Source organism: Mesoplodon mirus (assembly GCF_964341445.2).
Source record: "Mesoplodon mirus genome assembly, chromosome: 13".
Classification (NCBI taxonomy): domain Eukaryota; kingdom Metazoa; phylum Chordata; class Mammalia; order Artiodactyla; family Ziphiidae; genus Mesoplodon; species Mesoplodon mirus.
The window spans coordinates 29,024,880-29,049,081 of NC_138989.1; the positions used below are offsets into that span (position 1 = coordinate 29,024,880).

At 54.2% G+C, this 24,202-nt stretch overlaps 1 protein-coding gene and 1 long non-coding RNA gene across 4 annotated transcripts in view; one reads left to right on the forward strand and one right to left on the reverse strand.

Annotated features, from left to right (window-relative positions):
- The first annotated feature begins 173 nt into the window (after positions 1-173).
- On the forward strand, positions 174-8,952 carry LOC309814899. 2 transcript variants are annotated; one of them, XR_014295771.1, is made up of 3 exons: positions 174-1,095; positions 5,319-5,505; positions 6,381-8,952. It is a non-coding gene; the product is annotated as an uncharacterized lncRNA (long non-coding RNA). The 2 variants fall into 2 exon arrangements; XR_014295772.1 differs by having other exon boundaries at positions 5,415-5,505.
- Positions 8,953-13,066: 4,114 nt separating this feature from the next.
- The window catches only part of IMPA2 (inositol monophosphatase 2), a 46,175-nt gene continuing 35,039 nt past the window's right edge, over positions 13,067-24,202 (reverse strand). The window contains exons 9-12 of one of the 2 annotated variants that reach the window (XM_082640722.1): positions 19,522-19,666; positions 18,679-18,825; positions 15,725-15,906; positions 13,067-13,429 (exon numbers count right to left, since the gene is read on the reverse strand). In XM_082640722.1, coding sequence (XP_082496848.1) covers positions 13,282-13,429; positions 15,725-15,906; positions 18,679-18,825; positions 19,522-19,666 — 622 coding nt within the window. In that variant the 3' untranslated portion in view covers positions 13,067-13,281. The remainder of the gene's footprint in view (positions 13,430-15,724; positions 15,907-18,678; positions 18,826-19,521; positions 19,667-24,202) is intronic. The other variant, XM_082640723.1, reaches the window with a different exon arrangement.

Consider the following 24,202-nt stretch of genomic DNA (forward strand, 5'->3'; position numbering starts at 1 on the left):
GCCCTGGACTCGGCGCCAGCCGCCCCTCCCCGACCCTCCCCCAGCCGCCCTGGCCAATGGCCGGGCCCGCCGCCCCCCCCGGCCGCTCCCCTTCCGCCCCCGCCCCCCCGTGCGCCCTCCCCCATCTCCCCGGGCCAGGCCGGGTCTTCCCAGCTCCCGCCTTTCACCCCCTCGCCCCCTCGCCCCCTCGCCCCCGCGGTCCTTGCGCCTTCCCCCTGCCCCCACCCCGGGTCCCCAGCGGTCGGTGCGCCTCCCTCCGCTCCTTCCCGCAGCCTGCGCGCCCTGGGCTCCCCACCCAGGGGCCGTTCTTCCCGGGCCGCCTCGACCCTGCGCGGTCCCAGAAGGGAGAACAGACCAGGGACAGTGGAGGGACCCCTGCTGGGGGCCGGGCCGGGAAAGAGCCGGTCCTTGGGGCGCCCACCCGAGTGGGTAGGGGCGGAGACGCAGCGGGCGGGCGGCGGACGGGAAGGACAAGCTCGCCCCCCACCCCTTTGCTGCCCCTCGCGGAGGGAAACCGGAGACCCCTCGCGGGTTTCCGGACCGCGGGCCTAGGGGTGCTCATTGTCCCCGCCCGCCACGGGTTCAAACCCAGCGTGTAGAGGGCTGTGGGACACGGGAGTGGAGTTTTTCGGGGCGACTCTGACCCCCGCCCCCCGACTCAGGCTCCGGCACGGGTTCTTACGTCTCCGCCCTGCTGTATCTCCGTCTCGAAATACAGGTGCCCTTCGGTTCTGAGCACTTGGAACAGTTTGTGATGGAGTTTGATTAAAGTGAACACATGGCTGGACCTGGAAACGAACACACACACACACCCGCCCTGCACGGTTTACGCAGCCTCTCCATCCGGAATCTGGGAGGAAAGGCTCTTTGTCGGCCCCGGAAGGGGCAGGGGTCTGGGTTCTCCGCCCGGTTCCCTTACTTTCCCCATCGCTGGGTCGGGGCCTCCCTTGCTGTTGGGAGGGGGTGTGGACGCGGACCTCCTGCGTGTGAATAAGTGCGAAGCTGGAGGAGGGAGGAAACTTCAATCTTATGGAGCTCGTGTGTCTTCTCTCTCCGCTGGGGCCACGGAAAGTCGGAGGTTCCCTGTGGAATGAGGTAAGCCCTCCCCCGGCCCAGGAGACAGTTCTGCTGTGCAAAGCTTGGTTTCCTGTTCCTTTTACAAGGTGCAGCCTGACCTTTCTGAACCCCCGCCCTCCCCTTCCCCAGTGTTTGCCCACAGCCCCTCCAGCAGGTAAACAGTCTTTACTCCTTAGCTGCTGGCATCAGGGTTCTGGGTCCCCCACCCTACCTTCTCCGTGGTCCTCAACCCCCAGGGGCTGTCACCCCAGCAGCCTGGGCCCCCGCTGCCAGCCTCCCAGGGGCACAGCTCCACCTGACACCCAGGATTCTCCAGGCCACTCCTGTGGGCAGCCCAGCTGACCAGGCGGCTCACAGGTATTTCTGTGCCACAAATGCCTGTGTGCCAGGTGAGAGTCGAGGTCACTTCTGGGCGTGAATTAGGCTCTCAGGTGTGGTGGTCGCCCTTCCAAGCGGTCCTCTATGGTGGAAAGGAATGACCACTTTGCAGTGAGTCAGGGTGACTTGGATTTCAGTCCCGACTCCGTTTCCAACTAGCTCCGTGCTACCTCAGATCCTCTGGGCTTGGGTTTGTGCGTCTGTAAAAGGAAAGGGTTGTCCTGGGGGATCTGAGGCCCTGGCACCTTCAGTCTGAGTGTGTGTGAGTTTCCCCGTGAACACTTCAGGTGAGGAGAGTGTGGAAACTGGGGGCTGTGCCCCACCCCACCCCAAGCCAAGTGGAAATGCCCCATGATGAAGAAGCAACCCTTCTGTCATTGGCACCACCAGTTTCCTTTTAGATGCGTGAAAACTGGGGAAATCCTAACGCGAGTGCGCGCGTGTGTGTGTGTGTGTGTGTGTGTGTGTGTGTGGTTTGAAAGAAGTGGAGAACTTAAAATGTTTTCTTCTGGAGTTTTTCAAACGTTCCCAATTTCAGGGGTCAGTTTCTTTAACCTTAAGATCCCTGCCCTGTCCCCCTCACCCTCCCCTGCAATGCTGCTTCTCTGCCTTCCTGTAGGTTCCCATACCTCTCCTTACACACAGGGCACCTGGGGAAGCAGGTTAGGGGGCACAGCCCTGCCCAGGCCCCCAGTCAGGACCCGAGACAACCCAGCACCCTTGCTTAGCCTGCGTGTTGCCGTCGCTCAGTTTAATTATTGACTCCAAAGAAATGCTCCCTTTATCTGTGTGCTGGTGCTGAGTCTGGTGCAGGGAGTGGAGGGAGGGCCTGTGGTTCCTGGAAGAGCCTGGTCACTCAGTCCCTGCGGAATCAAGCCCCTGAGTAAAAAGAAGTGCCCACGTCGGCAGCTTCAGTGCTTTGTTGAAATGGCCACCTCACCAAGGCTAGTCCTTGGGTGGAATTTGAGTCCAAGGTGTTCACTGGAGCCAGAGAATAGGTGTCAGCATGGCCTCAGGGACACCTGGATTTGATGGGGGGGGAGGCTGATTTACTGGAGTTTCTGATGGACTCTCCCTGCTGACCAGCGGCACAGCCTGACCCCTGCACCATGAGGGGGGAGGGGGAGGTGACGAAGGCTCACTGCTAGACGCTTTTGTACAGAATCTGCACGCCACCCCTCCAAGTTTAGGTGTCACTGCCGCGGAGGCAGGTGGGAGTGAAAGGGTCCACTGCCCCTAACACGGATGGGGCCCAAGCAAGGGCACAGGCAGGCTAAAGACACAGCAGCTACAAATCAGGCTTGCGGAAACCATTCCTGCGTCCCACGAGGGAAGCATCTCCTGTGCACACCAACCCTTGGTCCATCTCTTCTCCCCCCCCCACTATGGCCATCCCTGGGCCACCTTCCATTTCACAGTCACTAGTGGGAGTTGGGGGCCCTGAAGCAAGCTCAGGGATGTCTGGGCAGGGAGTCCTGAGGTCCCAGTGGCCCCAAGTGGGAGGGGCGCCACCCAGGGCCCCATCTGGACAGAGTTCTGGGTCCTCGCCTCCTGTCTGCTCGCTTTCCACCTCCCACAGCCCCTTGCCCTGCCCTGTTTCCTCCATGGTCACCACGCGGGGTAAGGACCTGGGGCCACTGCCCGGGTCTGGATATAGGTGGGAAAAAGCCTCCCAACCCCGGGGACAGGTCTCACTGCTCCCTGCCTGTGTCTGAAAGTCATGGTGATGGGGAGGTAGGTTCCATCCTGTCCTCTCCAAATCCTGAGGAGCCCCTGGAGAAAGACCCCAAGGGACCAGGTCAAGCTCTGGGACCAGGCTGGTGATAGCCACCTGTGGCCTTATTTGCAGCTAAAACCCTAGGTTTTGGCAAGTGTAATGACATGGGACCATTGTGCTTCTATGTGATGTGACTCTTGATGTGATGTGGCTGTCTACCCATGCTCTGTCAGGCAGGGGCAGGTGCTGGGACCGGGAGTGGAGGCTGGGCGGTGCCGTGGAGCGGGGGCGGGGCGGGGGGTCCTGGATTCCTGGGACAAGCGGGAAGGGGCCACCGAGTGCTGAGTGCCGAGGCTCTGAGCTGACTCTTGGGCTTTTTCGCCATCTGCACCTTCAACAAAGTCATTTTGAAGCTGTCAAAGCTCCCTCCCTGGAAGTTCTGCAAAGGGGAGCTCAGGTCCTGCTCATCTAGTGAGTGGGCCCTGGGCCCATGTCCGTGGAGCCTGAATGTGGCTGGTGGGTCCACGTGAGGGTCCTGGTTACAAGTGGAGCCTGCAGACCTATTATATACTGGCCCCCGTCGTGCTCTCTAGGAAAGTAAATTTTCTTGGGTTCTAATTCTTTGGAAAAGTCATATTTCATATATAGTATTTAAACAAATATTTGACCAACCAGAACACCAGGCTCACAGGCCAAGTGGATGTGAGAGGAACACTTATTCCAGAGGCCCAGGGGCTGCGGCCCTGCCCAGTGCGAGGCCCCCGGAGGTCAGGGCCTGACTGCATGCCTCACGTGATCACGGCCGGGCCAGAGACCCAGACCCTGTAACACAGGGTCACAGAGCACCTAATGCTTGGGGTGGTGTGCGGGTTAGACCATTCGGCCCTCTGCCTGATGAGCTGCCCTCTGCCTCATGGATTTCAGTTATTCCATTGAAAAATGAGACCAGCCTTTCCAGGCTCAGCATCTCAAACAGCAGCAACCACCTCCAGTTTTACTTTATGATGAAGAGCCTCCCTTTCCCAACGGGGAAGGTGGCCAGAGTGGGGGCCTCCGAGGGGCTGCCTTGCTGGATGAGCAAGTCACGGGGTGCAGGGCCTATTATTTCTGTGTAAATCTGATTACAGAAGATCTGGGAAACTCGAAGAGAGTTCAGAATAAAGCCACAAAGATTGTTCAGGATTTTAAAAAGATGAAGGGAGGGGAAAGAACCGCGAGGGAGAGACAGCGGCCCTGATGGGATCCAAGTGCTGCGGTTGTTTTCATCTCCAACAGGCCTTTGGAGAACAGGTGTGGAGCGTGGATCATGTCTAACCGATGTTATTTTAAGTGTGATAATGAGATGTCGGGGGTACAAGCAGCCTGCTTTCACGTGCTTCATAGGAAGGGTGGGCGTGTGTGCTCAGAGGGGAAGAAACGTGGCTGAGTGTTCACAAAGCCCAGCCCAGACAAGGTGTGGGTGTGCATTTTGCTTCGGGATTGTTCTTTCAACTCTCCCGTCGGTTTGGAAACTGCAAATAAAATTGTGGTGGTGGAGAATCAACTAAAGGATTTAGCCGGCCAGTGGGGGGCACAGCCAGCCGGCAACAGTCCCAGGGCTCTCTAGGTGATGGCGTGGTGACAGGCTTTGCTCCCTGACTGGGAACAGAGAGGGTCAGAGGAGTGTGGAGTGGCTGGAGGCCAGGATGGCAGCTCCCAGGGACAAGGAGGATGTCCCCGAAGGGCTTCCAAAGGCTGGAGGTCTTCAAAACCAGGGCAGGTTCCCTTGGTCCACAGGAGCCAAGTGTGTGTGGGGATGGCATGTGAATCCCTATTCCTTCCATGATGGTTACCAGGCAGCTGGGGACACAGCTCCTTCGGGTCCAACCAACCCACCAGCGTGAGCTGTGTGTCTGTCCCGTGCCGGCACTGTGTTGGCTGGGATGCAGTCAACAGCCAGGCTGCCCAACTAGTAGGACAACTGGACATCAAAGGAGGCCGGGCTCTCACTTGCAGCTCTGCCCGCCCCACCTGCCTCTGTGTTGGGTTCATCCGGACGGTGGTGAACAGGTGACCGGCACCCCCCACACACACACACCCCACCTCGGCCGATCTTGTGCAGGGGTTGGGAATAAAAGTACAACTCCATTTTCTGTGCCTTTTCTAGACAAGAGTCCAGACAGGGTGGGATGTGTGATGGTAAACCCCTGGAGGGCCAGAGGAAGGCCGCACAGAGGGTGACTGCAGCCTGTTTTGTTCTAAGCCCGCGCAGGAAGTGAATTGAAACTGACGAGATGCTCAACCCTGCCTCCTGGAAGCTCTAGATTCAGACAAGTCAGTCTCCTCATTTGCAGGTGAGTGAGTAGGACCAGACGGTCTTTAAATTCCCTGCCAGCTCTCACATCCTGCGACTGATCAACACCCATCCTAAGTTACATCAGACAAAACCCAGCTCACCTAAAGTGCAATCTGATAGTCCTGAGTCATCTGTTTTTAAGGAAGTAGTGAGTAGTTTTTAAGGAGTAGAGTGCACACTGAAGAAGAAATTCATGTATAAAGCTGTCTAGAAAATCAAATTTATAACAGATGTGATCGGATGAGAACGGAATTGTTACCACGTTCTGTAGCAAAGAGGAACAATGTCTCACCTGTAACTAACCCAATGGCTTTCAGCAGCCAAGCCTCACCCTCTGCATTCCTTATTTTCCAAAACATGGAGTCAGCTCCATCCTGACCACCTTCTCTGATCCCCGTCCCAGTGTAACCGTCTTCAGCTTCTTGTAAAAGGATGGGCTCTGAACAGGGTGACAGAACCATGGGATCTGGTCCCCCGTGACCCCCTGACAAGCTGTGTGACCACGGAGCCCGTTTCTCCCTCTGCAGCACGTGGGGGTCAAGGGCTCTGCAGCCAGGTGTCCAGAGCTTCCCCACGCCCCAGCTCCTTATCTCAGACACACAGGCAGGGTGTGCGGGGCTGGGGCGGAGGCAGCAGCCATCAGTGAGGAGGGTGGAGGGGACACAGCGCTGGATGGGGTGGGGGTCCGGGGGCCGCCAACTGAGACCAGCTCTGGAGGGTTCCCATCAGGGGCTGGGGCAAGGGAGGTGAGGAGACATGCCTTCACCAGGGTTTTTTAAACCAGCTGAGGCCCAGCAGCTTTCAGGACTGGCCTTGGGCAGGTAATATTTTTTTAAATAGTCTTTATTATTATTTTTCCATTAAAAACTAAAGATGGGGCTTCCCTGGTGGCACAGCGGTTAAGAATCCACCTGACAATGCAGGGGACACGGGTTCGAGCCCTGGTCCTGGAAGATCCCACATGCCGCGGAGCAACTAAGCCCATGTGCCACAACTACTGAGCCTGTGCTCTAGAGCCCGCGAGCCACAACTACTGAAGCCTGCGTGCCTAGAGCCTGAGCATCGCAACAAAGAGTAACCCCCACTCGCCGCAACTAGAGAAAGCCTGCACGCAGCAACGAAGACCCAACACAGCCAAATAAATAAATAAATAAATTTTTAAAAACCCCAAAAAACTAAAGGATGAGTTTTGCAAGATATGAAATCCTGGAGATCTGTACCCAGCAATGTGGATGAAGTGAACACCACTGAACTGAACACTTAAAAACGGCCACAATGGTACATTTCAGGTGATGTGCTTTTTACCACAATTTTTAAAAAGGAGAGTAATAGACAAGCTTCAGAAAAGTTGGAAAAGACTGAAAACTAACAAAAGGCAACATCCAACCCCCAAACACCATTAATTAATTAATAACATTTGGACACACTTCCTGCTGTCTTTTCTTAGCCCTGATGTCCCTCCCTCTAAGAGGAAGGCCTTTGCGGGGACTGCAGGCTGGAGCCCATCCAGGTAGAGGTGTCCCGGGAGCTGCAGGATGGCCCCCAGCCGGGGGGCTGGGAGGGGAATGGGTGGTGCTTTCCCACTGGCTCTGCCCAGCATGCCTCCCCCTGCCATTCCATCTGCACCCCCCGCAGGAGAACTGTAGTGTTGTCTGTCCCCTTCTCTGTGACTTTTGCTGTGTCTTCTCCTTGGGGACATTGGGGCACATAACTCACCACTAAGAAAGGTCAGTGCCGCAGGGAGTCTGAGGTCGGGCAGGTGGGGTCCATTTCGGCTCTGCCGCAGGGAGACGTGGGCTGTAATTGCAGCCCCGCAGGGTCGCTGGGCATATTGTGGGGGGATATGGAAAGTCTTCTTTCTCTCTTGGCGCCCCGTACAGAGCAGGCGCTCGGCATGTGTGGTTGGTACCCCATAAACTCACATCTCCGTCCCGTGTTGTAGAAGGCAACCTTGCTTGCTTGCTTGAGACCACTGGGCTCTAAAAAATTAAGGGTACACTAAGCAAAATAGAAACTGATGTAAGTGATTATGTGATTTGGAAGGTAGTTGTTTTTTTGTGTGTGTGTATGATGGAGAAATATATACTCAGCCACCTTTTATTTAAAATCAAATATTGACTTAGTTGATAGAACAAACAGTAAGTTCCACCTTTTAGTCAGGAAAGAGAGAAGAGGGCAGGAGGAGAAAAGGGGAGAGGGACACAGAGAGGGGCAAACAGAGCACCATGCTGAAGGGGGTGAGAAGTACGGGGAAAATTGGCCGTGCATTTCCCCAGGAACCGTCCCCGGGACCTTGCCTGGCCCTCAGACCCGCTCACTGGCAGCAAGCCTGCTAAGGTCAGCCGCTGGGTCCCACCTGCTCCCATCATAGGATACTGTTTAAGTCTTCAGTGATGATTCATTGATTTATTCCCTGTTTTCTTCAACAGTCCTTACTGCGTCCTGGACACCGTTAGGTCCTGACTATAATCCTCGCGAGGTTTAGTAACGTCTACAACAGACGAAAAATAACATTTATAATAATGTGATGTGCTGGAACAAATAGTGATCGCCATGATGCTTACTATTTTCATGTTAATATTAAGGAAGCAGGCTGCCCGTGAGTGTGTGAGAGTGAAGGCTTGTGGAAACGGCTGAAGGAGAATTCGACAGGACCTGTTTGCACAGGCAGAGCCGACCCCCAGGAAAGCACAGGCAGGGCTGGCTGGCTGGCTGAACCGAGGAGTCCTGGCAAGACGTGGGATCTGCCATCCAGGCTGGGAGCCTCGGGTACTGACTTCTAGGCTGGAGGGCAGAGAAGCCACTGATGCAACCGGCCTTAGGGCAAAAGCCCTGGATCTGCAGCTTGGACCTGAGCTGTGCACCAGAGAGGTGGGGTTTCCTGGGACACTCGAGCCCCAGAGGACGCCCCGCCTGCACATCCAGAGGTTGATTGGTAGTTTTCAGTGCCTTGTGGGTGATGAATCCCATGAGCGTTGATATACATGCCAGGGTACATTTTTTTGTGATAAATATGTTATAGGCCAGAACTTGTGTCCACTGATTAGTTATCCTTGTCTTTGCTTTGCAATATCATTCGTGGAAAAGATTTAATTTTGTGTGTCCCTGCTCTAAACTCTGACCTTTGGTTCCAGTCATGGAACTTTGTTTCCCTGTGGTTTGGACACTGCTGTGGGTCCCCGGCCCCAGCCTTCCTAGGAGCTGGAGCCTCTCCCTGGGCAGCCCCCACTTCTTGTTTCCTGCTCTCCTTGGCCACCGCCTCTCCCTGTCGTATCTCCTGCTTGGACCTTGGACCCCTGACAACAAGCTCTGTCCACCTTGGGGACTCCCCCTCCCCTTCCTGTAAGAGACCCTCAGGTCACCTCCTCACCTCCCCCTGGCGCTTACAGCTTGCCTGCCCCTCCCCTGCACATCTCTGGATCTTTTGGACCTGATCATCTTTTCTTCCAGCCCTTCTTTTCACCCACTGGGCTGTTGTGTAAGGAGAAGCTTCCAGGAAAGATATTTAAAGCTATGTTGCACTTTCACAACTAAAAGCACAAATGGGAATGTTTGTCTTTTCGCTACATAAATCTGTAGATTGGATTAAATTAAGTTAATCTGCATCATTGCCACCTGCAGGTGCAATGCTCTGATGGGCCCTTTTTCTGGTCCCAGATTCCAGTTGGATGTGAAGCACCGAGTAGGTGTGTCAGGGCTGAGCTCTCGTCTGCTCCCTGCCCCATGTCTGCACCAACCGCACACCATGCGCCCACTGACCTGCCAGGTGCCCAGGTGCCCAGGCATTCCACGTTTAGAAGTCTTGCCTCCTGGGCTGGGTTATAAATCCTCAGGTTGGAGACTAGACTTCCTGCGTGTTGCCTGTAATACTCAGCACATGACTTAACATGCAACTGCACTGAGTAAGTGATTGTGAAGGAAGAAAACAGGCACAGAATTCACAGCCTCGAAGGACTTGCCTTTTTTGAAAGGGGGGCCCAGAATATTACAATGGGAAATGAAGAAGAATTGTATAATGCCTCCCTAAACAGAGGTTTCCATCAGGGTTTTGTTCGAGTTAAATATAAATTCAGGTGGTGCTTTTATTTTTTTTTTTTTTTTTTTTTTTTTTTTTTCTTTTTGCGGTATGCGGGCCTCTCACTGTTGTGGCCTCTCCCGTTGCGGAGCACAGGCTCCGGATGCGCAGGCCCAGCGGCCATGGCTCACGGGCCCAGCCGCTCCGCGGCATATGGGATCCTCCCAGACCGGGGCACGAACCCGTATCCCCTGCATCGGCAGGCGGAGGTGGTGCTTTTAAAAGAGTCAAAATCATTCACAGCTGATTATGATCCTCCAGATATTTGCCCGAATTGCTTTCCCACCTCTCCTGCTGGTTTGTGTCTGGTCCTAACTGCTCCCTGCAGGGGTGGTGGGCATGGAGGGCAGGTGGGGAGTGGTCCGGCATGCCTTCCCTCTTCGGAGGCTCTGGGCTGGGTGGCTTTCTCTGCTGACAGCCTTGCTTGGAGGGTGCCTGAGATAAGGTACGTAGTACCGACGCGAAGCCGTGTGAATTCTTCTTCCTTCTTCCCCACAAGAGAGCCCTGGCTTTTTGGAGAGTCAGACGCAGCTCAGGCCGTGCCCGCCCTCCAGCTGTCTCAGCTGTTGCCAGGAATGCAGTGGGTGGCGGCAGCGCCCGCGCCCACAGGCCCCTCTGGCCCCAGATTCAGAAAACATCCCTCCCCACCCACGCCCATGGCTCAGCTCACCCCGATTCTATAGCCCTTCCCTTCTAAATCTATGTGTGACCAACTCCCAGATACCTGCCACGTGGCTCACTCATCCTTTCCAGGGAGAAACAGAGGGTCCCAGCACCGGGAGGGGGCCTGGTCCTTCCAGGATGTGTTCACCCACCGTCCTCTCCAGGCAGGTACCCACTGCACCTTCCCAGGTGAGGAAACCAAGTAAACCGTCGAGCCACACATTTCGACCCCAGCTTCTTTTATTTTTTAAATTCATTTGATTGGGGTAAGAACACTGAACATGAGGCCGACCCTCCCCCAGTTCTCAGGTGTGAGCTGTATGACTGTTGACTCAGATACAACCAGCAGCCACCAGACGTCCTCACCTGACTTCACTGAACCCGTAACCCACCGCCTAGACCCTGGCTTCCTGAGCAGGAGATAGGCCGAGGCTCTGCAGCTCTGCCTATATGAGCTGTTTCAGCTGCAATGGGATTGACTAGAAGCTGATGAACAGGAGAACCATTGTGTCGGATGCTCATTCCAGGGAGAGCTGGGAGGTCGCAAGACTTTCCTGTTGGGTGAGACTTTCCCACCCACCCCCCGTCCCTGCCTTCCAATGCAGCTGCCCCGATGCCTTCACTGAGGCCCCTGCCCCCCCAAATCTGGCTTCCGTTCAACCCAACAGCTGGAGAAGCGGCACCTCGAGGCCCCCAACTATTTTTATGTGGCCATCTGCCTCCTGGACAGGCCTGGCCGGCCTCAGCAGGTCTGAGGAATCCCACAGCAGGTGGTGACAGCTGGACAGCTGGGCACACCGGCCCTGCCCTTGACTGTTCTGGGGATGCTGGAAATGTGGCCTGAGGACACGGAGAGGAAAAAGGATGCCTTTACTCGTCACAGCTCAGGGCGACGTGGTGCCTGGCTTCCTCTCCATCTCTGGAGCCCTGAGGCCAGCCCTGCTCTGTCTGCCGTCACCGGGGTCTGGGTGGTGGGCTGGGAGGGGAGCCCCCAGGCGTGCGGGTCGGAAGCTCTGGCCAGCTGCGGGCCTCACTGCACAGAAGGGAGGGCGCAGCACCCAGAGAAAGCACTGGGCTCCTGCTGGTGACGAGGCCCCGGGATCCCTGCCGCAGACTGACTGAAAACTGCCAGAGCAAAATCCAGCTCCTTTGTAGAAACTACGATCAATCATCAGAGAAAGGAACCCACATCCCCAGAGAGGAAGATGGCAGAAAGGAGAGAGGAAACGTCCAGAGTTTCCTTTTTGCACACAATTTATTCATCACACAGGAGCGGGAGACAGGAGGCCCGTGGCGGATGCAGGTTTTTGTGGAGGAGCTCGTTCAGAAACTCCCAGACTCTAAGCCGTCCTTCTTCTGACTGTAACCCGCTTCCAAGACCCCTGTCCGTTCCACATTCTCCCCCTGCTTAATCCCCCGTAGAACAGGCCAGGGAGCCCTGGACGCAGTAAGGAAAGGGCGCTGAGTCAGAGAGAGGGCTGAGTCAAGGCATCAGGGCACTGAGTGAAAATTCCTTTTTTGGAAGCCGGGCCACCCCTCTCCAGGAGGCCAAATCCCTGGGAAGTGATGCAGCCCTCAGTCAGTGAGAGGCAGGAGCCGCCCAGCGGAAGGTGCCGGAAAGCCATTTCCGTCCTCCCTCGCTCGGGAAGGGCTTCCAGCCCAGCTCCTTGTAAGGGAAGCGCTCACAGCAGAGCCCGCGGAGCCGGGTGGCAACACCACCCACCTCCGCCAACCCCCCCACCTGCTGCATTTCCCCCAGAAGCCGAGCAGGAGGGGAAGGGGGGCCCTGAGATGCCTTTTTTATTTTGCTCTGTTTGAAAAAGAGGCTGTGCTCTGAGGAATGCGGCTGCAATTCCTTTACTTCTGCCCCTCCCGCCTGCGGTCCTGGGCTCCCAGCCCTGCTGCTGGGCATGTGAAGCAGGGAATGGGTGGGAGTCAGGTCGGCATAGCAGGGCTCCGAGGGGATCCGGGCTGTGATGGGGGTAGGGGCGGGGGAGCACGAGTCCGGGCCCAGGGGTCTGACTGCGGGCGGTTCTGTGCTTCTGGGACAAGCTGTGGTGTCTCCCACTGTCCTGGGCTGTCAGCCAGGAAGGGGACAGGCCTCTGTGGCAGCGTTTCTTAGGAGGAAAACCACAGATCTGAATGGCACCTGGCTCCTGCGGGTCTCCTAGTCTAGCAGCAGTGCCCCATTTCCCCCTGGGAGCTGTGCTGCCCCCTCCCGAGCCATGTGGTCGGGGCTAGCCCCGCGTCCCTCGTGGCCTGGGGTCCCGCCTGACTCGGCCACACCCGCCCTGCATCAGACCCCGGTTTGGAGCAGCTTTGTGGGTTTTGTTTGTTTGTTTGTTTGTTTTTTTGCAGTACGCGGGCCTCTCACAGTTGTGGCCTCTCCCATTGCGGAGCACAGGTTCCGGACACGCAGGCTCAGCGGCCATGGCTCACGGGCCCAGCCGCTCCGCGGCATGTGGGATCTTCCCAGCCCGGGGCACGAACTCGTGTCCCCTGCATCGGTAGGTGGACTCTCAACCACTGCGCCACCAGGGAAGCCCTGGAGCAGCTTTGTTTTAAGGAAAGGTTTGCCAGTGCAGCTTGATCACCTCCAAAAATTCAGATCCACAGGCTTTCAGGTCACTGGGTTCATTCAGGCCCGACATTATAAAACCCCACAATAACAGCTGACCCTCCAGTCTCCTGACAGACCTAAAAGTGATTGCACGTGTTAGCAGAGCATCTCTGGCTGAGTTTTGCTTCTGTGAGTTTTGTGTGCTTTTCTGACATGAAGAAGACAGGAGGAAGAAGTGCGGTATCACAGCGACTCTCTTGACTGGTTTATTGTGGAGCCGCAGGCCTCGTGCTGCCCACGTCCCCCAACCCCATCCCCACCCAGGGGGCCTCCAACGCCTGGCCCCTGGCAGTGCCCTCAGGCCCCTTTTCTTTCTTGAGCAGGGGACACGTGGTGGGAACACAGCGTCTTCCGAATGTGTCCCCGGAGAGGGACCTGCGGGGTTGAGGCCAGTGGAAACTCCACACCGTGAGCCCCTATCCACTCGTGATCCCCCGGCGAGGGCGCGGGCCGGGCACCGCCCGCTCCTCTGTGTCAGCCAGCACTCGGAGCATGTAGGTGCCCGTGTGGACGAGACACTGGCCGGTCACTTGGGCGGTGTGAGACAGGAACCACAGCAGGCTCCTGCAAGAGACGGGGCAGTCGGGCGGGGTGGCGGTCCGGCCTGTGGGGCAGAGGACAGGGGTTCCCCACTCCCACCCCCACATGCGATCAGGGCCACACAGCCCACATCCCAGCACTTTCCAGTCCCAGCTCCCAGGGCACAGCCCCCCATCGCTGAGATGCAGGCGCTGGCTCCGGAGGTCTGGGTGGGACCTGGGACTCTGCGTTTCCGGCAGCTCCCCTGCCACTGGCCTGGGACCACTCATGGCCTCTCCTGAATGTGGCCTGTCACCAAGTCACTGGAACATGCTGAGCGGGCGGCCCAGGCAGCACTGGCTCCGTCCTCCTTTGGCTGCTTGCTAACCCTGGCAGCCTTGCCGGGGCTGTGGAGCTTGTTGCTGAACTCAGTTGAGTCGGGGTGAAAGGAACCCCAGGCTGGAGGGGACTCAACACACCTGCCGTTGCGACCCTGTGACCCAGTTCGCTTAGGGCGGACGGGACACCCCGACTCGACCCTGGGCATCTGAGCCCAAGGCTGACCTGGCATTCGTGTTGTTTCAGACTAAAAAATAGCTCTAACTCAAATTCTTATTCTCTACCAAGTCCAAAGCTGAGGAATTCCACGCATTTTAAGGTCCGTCCCTTCACAAGGAACCGGGGGCTCGGCCGCACTGGTGGGGACCTCCACTCCTGGCATCCCTGCGGGGCCTGGCTGGCCAAGCCTCATATCTGGGGGCCTCCTACAGCTGATCGCACCACCCTCAGATCCACCAGACGGTGAGAATCAGTGACAAGAAGGCTGGGTCGTCTCTCGGGAAAGATTTTGCTGAGGTGGGTTCACTTTCTTTACACTTATCTAAGTTGTTGTAACTCTCACTTGAAAAATCAAGCAATCAAGCTGTTCTCTCCTGTCTCAGCAAAAAGAGGAAGCTCACTGGGGAATGGGGGCGCGGTCCAGATTCCAGCAGCAGGACAGTAACTGTTGTCTGGAACCAGGCCTCGATGACTCTGGGTGGGAAAGGAGGCCAAAGGAAGCCACCGTCTGCCCGCAAGACCATGTACTGGGCGTGCAGCCCCGTCAGAAGGACCAGCCTCATTTCCAGAATGAGGAAAGCCTCGTTCCCCACCCGCACTACCCTGCCCCGTGCTTCCCTCAGGGAAGCCATCCTGGGACAGCGGAAGGAGGGGACCAGCGCCCCAGAGAAACAGGCAGGCCCTGCTGGGGAGCTGTGCGGGGGGCATCAGGTGTCAGGTGGCACCTCTTAGGCAAACTTCAAAGACCTCCTGCTCCTGTCACCCTCTCCCTGCATCCCCCCAACCCGAATCCCTTCTTTAGAGGCTCAGTGACGGATTAACGGAGGGCTGGAAGCAGGTGTATTTAGGGCCTGTGCGATCAGAGAACTTGGAAGCAAACTCCTCATTTTAAAGATGATGAAACTGAGGCTCAGAGAAGTTGAGTAACCTGTTAAAGGTCACACAGCTGGCTGCTCAGAAGCAAGCCTGGGTAGGAGCCCCTGGTACAGGGCTCACAGGCCGGGTGTCAGGAGTGTTCCTGGTGCACATAGAGAATGTGTTCAAACTGTTTTGGGGTACAGATCGGGATCTGTCTTCTCCAGGCCCGGCCTGTGGGGTAGGGGTGCCCTGGCAGTGCGTGGAGAGGGGAAAGGCCAGCACCTCCTGCCCACCAGCTTCAAGTTCTGTAACACAGAACTATGTGTGCAAGTCCTCATCCAGGTTTGGGGGCTACTCTGCACAAACCAGGTCAGAATCTCCTTGGCTCTGGTTTTAGCTGTCATTGCTGAGAAATAAGGTTTTTAAATGCACAGCTCTAGCTTTTAAAAGGAATTTGGTTCTTCTTTCTATTTATTATTTAGGTTATTATTTAGGTTTTCTTTCCATTTCGTATTTATTGGTCTTTGGAGAAAACTATGTATTTTGGCTCAAGTTTTTGTTTTCTGAGTAAGTCTGTGGCATAAGAGTTTTGTTTTTTTTTTTTTTTTTTTTTTCTTTTTTTTTTGCGGTATGCGGGCCTCTCACTGTTGTGGCCTCTCCCGTTGCGGAGCACAGGCTCCGGATGCGCAGGCCCAGCGGCCATGGCTCACGGGCCCAGCCGCCCCGCGGCATATGGGATCCTCCCAGACCGGGGCACGAACCCGTATCCCCTGCATCGGCAGGCGGACTCTCAACCACTGCGCCACCAGGGAGGCCCGGCATAAGAGTTTTTATGACAACACGAGTGAGAGTCAGGCCGGGGCTCGAGGGGCTGGGGAGGGGCTGCCCACCATGTCCAGACTCTCTGGTCCCCAAGTCTGTTACCTCAGCAGGGCCTTGAGCCCTGGGCACCGGATGTCGTAGGACACCGAGTACATCTCGTACATAGTGGCTTTCACGTTGAGGCAGCCGATGACATCCTTGGGGTTCAGCTTGTACAAGTCGAAGGTTACTCTCGCGATCCCCTGTCTCTTTGGCGTCTGGCAGGCTGGGATGTAGGTACCACCCTAGAGCCGTGGAGGAAGAAAGTCTGCAGCACTGGCCCCACTGTGACCAACAAACCCTGTGCCTCTGGTTTTAGGCTGGTTTCAGCTGTCCTGTCAGCTTAAAATCTATGACTAAGCCGCTAACTATTCGAGGAATGTTTTCAGCAGATCAGTGTGCTTATGTTGCCATGGGGTCCAAACGCATAAGAAAGTGCCCTCCTCCAAGCTGCTCTGTTCAGTGACTGGAGATGAGTGTGATTCGGCTTCAGGGTCTAGGGGTCAGTGGACAGTGTGCCGGTGACTTGAGGTGGAAACGCACTAACCCTGGTCACCTAGGGCCACGCGGCCGCCTGCTGACGACTGTGCCACAGCCCGCCTGACGGCCAGGGGGCATGCTATTCCCGCCGTATGAGAGGCACCACGGAAAGTGCCAGAATCCACGGCTAAGCCAGGGCTGATGGCGTGTGATAAATCGTGGGCTCCCCTGATTTGTAGTTCCTGCCCTGGAGGAAGGCTGGCCTCTTGGGGACACTAGTGGGACCTACTCTCGGTCTACCTGAGACCCTTTTGGTTAGGAAAGAAGGTCAGAGACCTCTATAAATCCCAGGTTTATAAACAGTCTTCCCACAGAAGCTTTGAGAAGAAACAAGAGAGAACAAAGCTGTCCCAGGTACACATCCCAGGTATATGTCCCAGGCACACGTCCTGGTGGGTTTGCTGCAACATGGTCCTGCAGTGTCCAGGATTCAAATAGAGGTACAACTTTCATGAGCCTTAGGTGTTGGGAATAGTTGAGGCTGTGAGTGTTAAATTCTCTGACAAAAATCTACTAAATTTGAATTTAAACCATAAATTCCCCTAAACACACCCAAACCCTTCTTGCTGGAGCCCCTCTTCTCTTCCTGCCACCCCCCGCCCCGCCCACTTGGACACACGATGGTTGCAGCCCATTGACTAACGCACCGAGGTCCTGCTGCCGCGGAGGGGGTGTGTGTGTCGTTTAGGAAACGTTAGTAAAAATTAAGATTACAGAATCAAGGGGTGAGTTCCACCTGAGCCCCTGACACAGCTCCTCCCTGACGCATGAGTTTTAATCTCACTCCCCCAACATCCTTGGTCTTGAGTCAAAATCGAGATGCCTCCCCAAACTTGGGACCTAACGGGGGTGTGGTTTCCATCATCTGGACCCAGGAGCCCCCTGAAGATGCTCTGAGGACCTGCTCCCCACGGGACAGGCTCCAAGGCTTTGGATTGAGGAAGGGAGACCCCTGGCGGCTACTTCTTGGAAGTTCTGGCCAAGTCAAGTCAAGTCGCCTCACCGAGAAACCCCTACAAGTGGGGCAGGACTTACAATCCCTGAAGGAAAGATGTCCAGACGCCTAAGACCCCGCGTGAGACTCATGTCAACCAGGCTGTTACCAGATAGAGAAGCCTCCTCCCACCCCGAGAACCACCATATCGGTGCCACTCTAGTCCACAGCCTCCTGTCACCACCCTGACCCCCAGCTCAGCGCCCACCATGTGGGGGCTTCAACCTGTCACATGGCGACCGACTCCCCCACTAAGTAAAAGAGGATTTCACTCACAAAACAAACAGAAAAGACCCTTTCCATCTGAATTAGTTTCCTGGGGCTGCTGGGACCAATGGCCACAAGCGGAGTGGCTGAAAGCAACACAGACTCATGCTCTGACAGTTCTGGGGGTTGGAGGTCCTGAGTGAGCCGCAGGCTGTCTTGCTGGGGCTGCCGTCCCGGCTCCAGAGGCGCCTCTGTCCCTCGACCCATGGCCTGTCTTCCTGTCACTCCTCTCTCTGCTTCCGCCCTCGCTGACCCTCCTGTGTTCCCCTTACAAGGACCCTGTGATGACACCACCCCACCAGGTAATCCAGGATCATCACCCCATGCCAAGTCCCCTTTGCCACGTAAAGTGACACGTTCCTGGGTTCTGGGGATGAGGACGTGGGTCATGGGGGCTGGAGAGAGGGACCAGCTAGGTCACGAGCATCAGTGAATAAACTCCGTCCACTGATGCTTCCTCCCCGGGTCTCTGTAAACTACACTCCAGCTTGCGTGGTTTGGGACTCAGCAGTCCCTAAAGCCTCAGCGGGGCAGCTTGAGGCCAGGTGCTCAGGAGAGAGCTCTGGGCAGCTGTCCTCCCAGAATCCAGTAGAGCTGGGGTCACTGGCTGCCCACAGGGGAGACGCCAGCTTCCCTCTCTGGATCCTGCCTGCTTGCCTCTCTGGATCCTGGTTTCCATAAAATGTTGGATTCTGAGGATTTCCCTTTCTTGAAGGTCAGTTAGGCATATAAAAAGATGTTTGAGTATTTTGCTTTACATTTTTAGGTGCTTTATGGTGGGAGTGTTTTCCAAGATATATAACCTATAGTTTTCTCAGAAATAAAACCCTTTATTCTACCTCTTTGCTTGCCTAAATCACTGTGTTTACACCTACACACTCCTCCCTAATTTTACCAGTTGTGTCAGCTCACCACCTCCTGAGGTCACAGACAGTGAGTGGTCACAGGTCTTATCCACACACTCTAACCGGATCTGTAGCCCCTCACTGGCCAAAGCCTGACCCTCAGAATTACTGGCTCTAAATCACATAGTCCAGGTTCATAAAGATGCCACGTTTCCTAGAAATAGTTGAAAGCATCCCTGGAGGGTAGGAGATCCAGTTATCAGGTGAACACAAGGGAAGTATTTGGAAAGTGGGCCAGTCAACCCCAAAGTGAGGACCGCACTTCCATAGGTGAGAAGCCTTCCCAGAAGCTGCCCAGACAACACGCTTACCGGTGTCCACTTCTGTCCCTTCTCCAGGACCATGAGGTGCGTGTTGTCCCCCAGGGTCTGGAAGAACGCCTCTGTGTCCACCACAGTGCCATCCTCCTCCAACACCAAAGTGACCAGTCTGCTGGCAATAACCAGGGCATCCAGGGTCTAGGTCAGAACACACCAGCGTCATGGGGTGAAGTGAGAGACTCCGTTTGGACCCATCCATGGCATCAACTAAGTCATGGTTCCAGAAGTGTTGGCCTATTTTGAGGGTTTTAAATGGTAAAGATGGACCTTACCTGGTGTCTATGACTCAGCCTTTGCTTGGAAAAGAGAAGTTAAAAAATCAAACGGACCTAACTTCTTCAGAGGTTTCAATGACGTGAGATAAGGGGTTACACTGAATAATATTCAGTTTCTAAAATGTCCTGCTTATTTAGACAAATAAAAAGAATGACCCTGTATCTGTGATACTTAAAGAGCCCACATCTCTGTCGCTTCAGAGACGGCGTGTTGGATTCTCATTTCTCGTCTCCGATGAGAGTCTATGATTCTTCCTTATCTGGCGATCCAGGACGCTGTTTTAGATTAAGGACAATTCATCCCTGGCCTTTATAACCAAAACCAGATTTCTACAGTTGCTGCCTCCTATATTCTCCCTGTCAAAGAACCAAAGCCACATTATCAATTGATGGCTACTTTGAAGGTTTTCGTCTCTGTACCTAAGTCTTTTATGGGACAGGGACACAGCAATATTCCCTTTAATGTCAGAAGGCTCCCCCAGACCCTCTGAGGCCAGGACACAGACCCTCTGTCTTGCACTGGCTTGTTCCCGGGACCCATGTGGGCTGGTGGGGGTACCTTGGTGAGGAGCTCCTGCAGGCTGCTGGCGGTCACCCCTCGGCGGCTGCTCCTGTCATGGTTGGAGACCCGGAAGGGGCGAGCGGGATGCATGAGGGGTGTGAGCAGCACCTTCTTCGTCTGCGACCCCATAAACGTCAGGGGCCTAGAAATGGAGGGAAAAGTAAAAACAAATTGATGTTACTTTAAAGAAGAGTCTTTAAAGAGAGGTTTGAAGTACACAGAAATAAGACAAGCTTAATATTTGCACCTAAAAGAAAGGAAGCCAATGGTTGGGGATGATTAAAAATTGTGTACCTGACATCCAAGGAACAAACAAATACATAAAATTAAAAAATACAACCATCATTACACCCATTTTTACCAGAACATTCAAAGCTCTTGCAGTAACTGTTTGAGAAGGAAAGGTAAAGTCATCAAAAGAGAAATAACAATTATATTCTGAAAACATGGATTTTAGAGCTGAAAAATCTAAGAAAATGATTTCTCCAGGCCATGTAGTAACTGAACAGAGTTAAAGAATTAGGCACACACACAAATAGTTACATATTTGCACAATACAACAAAGCCAGAAATTTAAAAGCCAGATAGTGTTCACTATAGCAATAAACCAATTTTTTGAAATTAGGATAAATGAGGAACAGCAGAACCCTGTAATCACTGCAGCTGGAAAACCAGCCACTTCAGATTGTATATCATGTGGCACTTTGGAGTGAGTTCCGCATTTATCACAGAATTAATTTATCAATTCACCACAAAAAAAGAACTAACATAGGAAAAGAAAACAACGTAGGAAAACCAAATCAGGACAATTTTCTGAGAAAAAAATCCCCAACCCTTGATTATTAAAGTTTTGTTACCTAGCAAATACTAAAAAGTAATAAAGTGAAGGATAAATTAAAAACAGCTGATAAGTAGTAACTTTAGTAGTTTTTTTTTTTAACATACACATATTTTGCTTTATATGTATTAACTCAATCCTCAAAAACCCTAGTTTTCTCAATTTACAGGTGAAGAAACTGAGACCAGAGAGCGGCCCCACAGGTCAGAGCTGGGGATTTAGACCAGGCACCTGGTCTCTGCCTCAGAAAGGTGATCTAGATGCCACAGGCTAAGAAGGAATAAGAAAAGCCTGCATATCAGTGAAGAGGTGAAGATTTGACAACAATCAAAGAAATGCAGAACCACCTTTGACACCATGGGTGCTCTTAAACCCACATGCAAGAAGTTGTCTAAATAACTCTGGAGGGGACCAGATGCGCCTTGCTGGTGGGGCTGGAAGGGGGTTTTCAGTCTCTGTGGCGACCAGTCTGGCACTGAGGGAGGAGCTCCACCCTGGACAGTGGATGTTTTTATATCAGGAATGTATCTGTAGAGAAATTATTCACAATATAAACAGAAATCAGCAATGTCCCAGATCCTGCTTTGTGCTGGCCACTGTGATAAATGTTGGACACTCAGTCTCCTCAGACCCCGAGGGACTAGCACCTGTCATGGCACTGTCCCCCAGCCCTGAACAGCGCTCAAATAGGTGGTGACTATTTGGACAAATCCCCCTTCAGTGACAATCAGGAGAATGAAACAAAGGGCTTTATTTTGGGGGACAACCTTGAAGAAGACACAAAGTGAGGACATGACTGCTTTCTGACACTTATAGCAGTTTGTCTAGAGTAACTCTACGGAGGTTAAAATTCTAGGAATACCTGCCCTGTTTGCCAGTGTAGGCCACCTGCATATATATACTATATATATACACACCTGCGTCTATATACATATGCATATGCATATATATATATATATATCTCACACACACAGTCATTTATCTATCTATGCTTTATTTCTCCAACTAGACTGGACTTTCCTTATGGACAAAGGTGACAACCTGGCCTTGCGACTGGCATCTGAAGTGCGGGGGGCGGGCGGGGGGAAGTCTTGTGGGGCTGAGCCCTCACCCTGTGGAATCTGATGCCGTCTCTGGGTAGATGGTGCCAGAACTGAGTTCAGGGACTTCCCCGGTGGTTCAGTGGTAAAGAATCTGCCTTCCCTGGACACCCTGCCAGAGACTGAGAAATGCCTGGTGCCGTGTGGGAAGCCCCTCCCCCATCCTTACATGCTAGAATTGGTGTCCCAACCTCTTTACCTAGATTGTCAGCAAGAATTTGGTGTGACACATATTTAGCCAGCATCAGGCTTGTGCCTCGTGACTGCAGGCATCCGAGCACCTGCCATAGCCAGCAATGTGCTGGCTTTTTATACATTTATTTATTTATTTTTATTTTTGGCTGCATTGCGTCTTCGTTGCTGCGCACGGGCTTTCTCTAGTTGCGGTGAGCAGGGACTCCTCTTCATTGCAGTGCGCGGGCTTCTCATTGAGGTGGCTTCTCTTGTTATGGAGCACGGTCTCTAGGTGTGTGGGCTTCAGTAGTTGTGGTGCACGGGCTCAGTAGTTACGGCTCTTGGGCTCTGGAGAGCAGGCTCAGTAGTTGTAGTGCATGGGCTTAGCTGCTCCACGGCATGCGGGATCTTCCCAGACCAGGGCTCAAACCCGTGTCCCCTGTATTGGTAGGTGGATTCTTAACCACTGCGCCACCAGGGAAGCCCTGTGCTGACTTTTAAAATATATTAACTAATTTCATCACAACCTTACAAGGAAAGTATTACCCCATTTCTCAGGTGAGAAAACTGAGGCTCAGAGTGGTTTCTCAAGGTCACCCAGTTAATAAGGAATCTCTCTGAACTTCAAGTCCCAAGCAGTAAACATTGGCCAGAGCCAGTGAAGAAGAGCTGCGGGCTGGGAGGATACCCACAGCTCCTCTCCAGGGTCACCACCCAGCCTGTGGCCAGCGTGGCAGCTTCAAGGGGGACTATGACTGGCCAGTGGTCCCCACACGGCTCTCCCACCAGAATTAGAGCAGCCCAGCAAGGGAGTCCGGGGCTGAACCGACCCAGCGGAGGGCCTGGCACATGGCCACCAGACCTCTGCCCCAGTTCCAGGGAGTTACACAGGCTCCTCATTACACAACGTGACAACCAGGGGCCCACATTCTGCTGGGCTGACGCTCAGAGCCCTCCCTGGCAACCTGGTGGACAAGGCAGCGAGGATTATACACACAATGCTTCACAGCTGGGACCTGGCTCTGTTCTCAACCTGATCATAGCATCACTGGAAACTTGAACTCGCGTTGAGGAGAAAAGAAAGGTACCAGCACAGTGCCTGACCAGGCCAAAGGCGAGCAGCTGAGTACCAGGGAGGCTGAGGGCGTGGAGGGAGGGATGGTCAGAGTCGGGGCGGGGAGGTTGCCCATTGGTGAAACCCTCCTCTGGTGTGGGGAGCCCGGGGCCTGCCAGCAAGAGCCTCCCTCCCCCCAGAGCAGGGAGTCATTCCTTTGTCCCTGAGTAAAAGACAGGCTAGGGCCAACCATAGAAGTGGGAGGGTGGGAGGACAAAGTTCACGTCTTGGAACCTGGACCCAGGCCCTGTGGGGGGTCAGTGGCACGCCCTGGGCTGAACAGCTCTGACCCAGTTAGTTGTGGTCTGTATCTCCTCATCGCCACCTTTGTGAGCCCCCAGGTGATCCACTGACCTAGCTCCGCCCACCACAAAGCCCTCATTGTCTTTTAACTTCTGACCAGATTAAGTGCTGGCAGTCACTCCCGGGGCCTTCCCTCCTCGCTGCCCTGAGATAGCCGACCTCAATAAAGGACGTCCAGGGGGCTTCCCTGGTGGCGCAGTGGTTGTGAGTCCGCCTGCTGATGCGGGGGACACGGGTTTGTGCCCCGGTCCAGGAAGATCCCACGTGCCGCAGAGTGGCTGGGCCCGTGAGCCATCGCCGCTGAGCCTGTGCATCCAGAGCCTGTGCTCCGCAATAGGAGAGGCCGCAACAATGAGAGGCCCACGTACCGCAAAAAAAAGAAAAAAAAAAAGGACGTCCAGTTATTGCTGTTCTTACGCCGTACGTTTCCCAACAGAGAATTGGAGAAAAGGCTTAGGAGCCACATAAAAAGGCCCTGCAGGCGTGAGCCATTCTTTCCAAGGAACAGGGGTTAAAAAGGGGTTAAATGCTATCTTAGGTACAGTAAATCTGCCGAACAAATACTACGCCTGCTTACTCTGCTCCAGCGAAAGGAACAGCAGGGACAACCAGGTACAAGAACAAAGCAACATATTAATCCAGCTCAATTCTGGTCCTCTTAATGGGATCATTTATGTCACTGGCCACTAGACCAAGGCTGAAAATGTGTTGCTATTCCCCCTGAATGCTGTACTACATCGAAGTTGTCACAGGAGCACTAAGAAGACTTAGAATCCAGCTTTTGGCAACCCCTCATGTTGGCTGCCCTCTAATCCCTGGGAACGTGCAGGCAATCACACAAAACAGGAAGGGAGATGGTTCAGTACACGGAAAAACAAAACCAAGGAAACAGGCTCTTCAAGGAAATCGATTGTTTGGGGAAATCAAGATGATAAGAAAAGTCAGACTTCATAGAACATTCTGGAAAATTGTGAGGGTGTGTATCTCCCAGAAGTGAAGGAACAGGGAAATCTCTGTATTTTTCCCAGAGGGAGTGAGGAGACCTCAACTCGTAGAGTAGGAAATAAAGCAACAGGCACAGGCTGACAGTGGACGTGAACCCCACTGCTGTGGAACAAAGCTGGCCCACAGGTCACAAGAAGGCGTCTT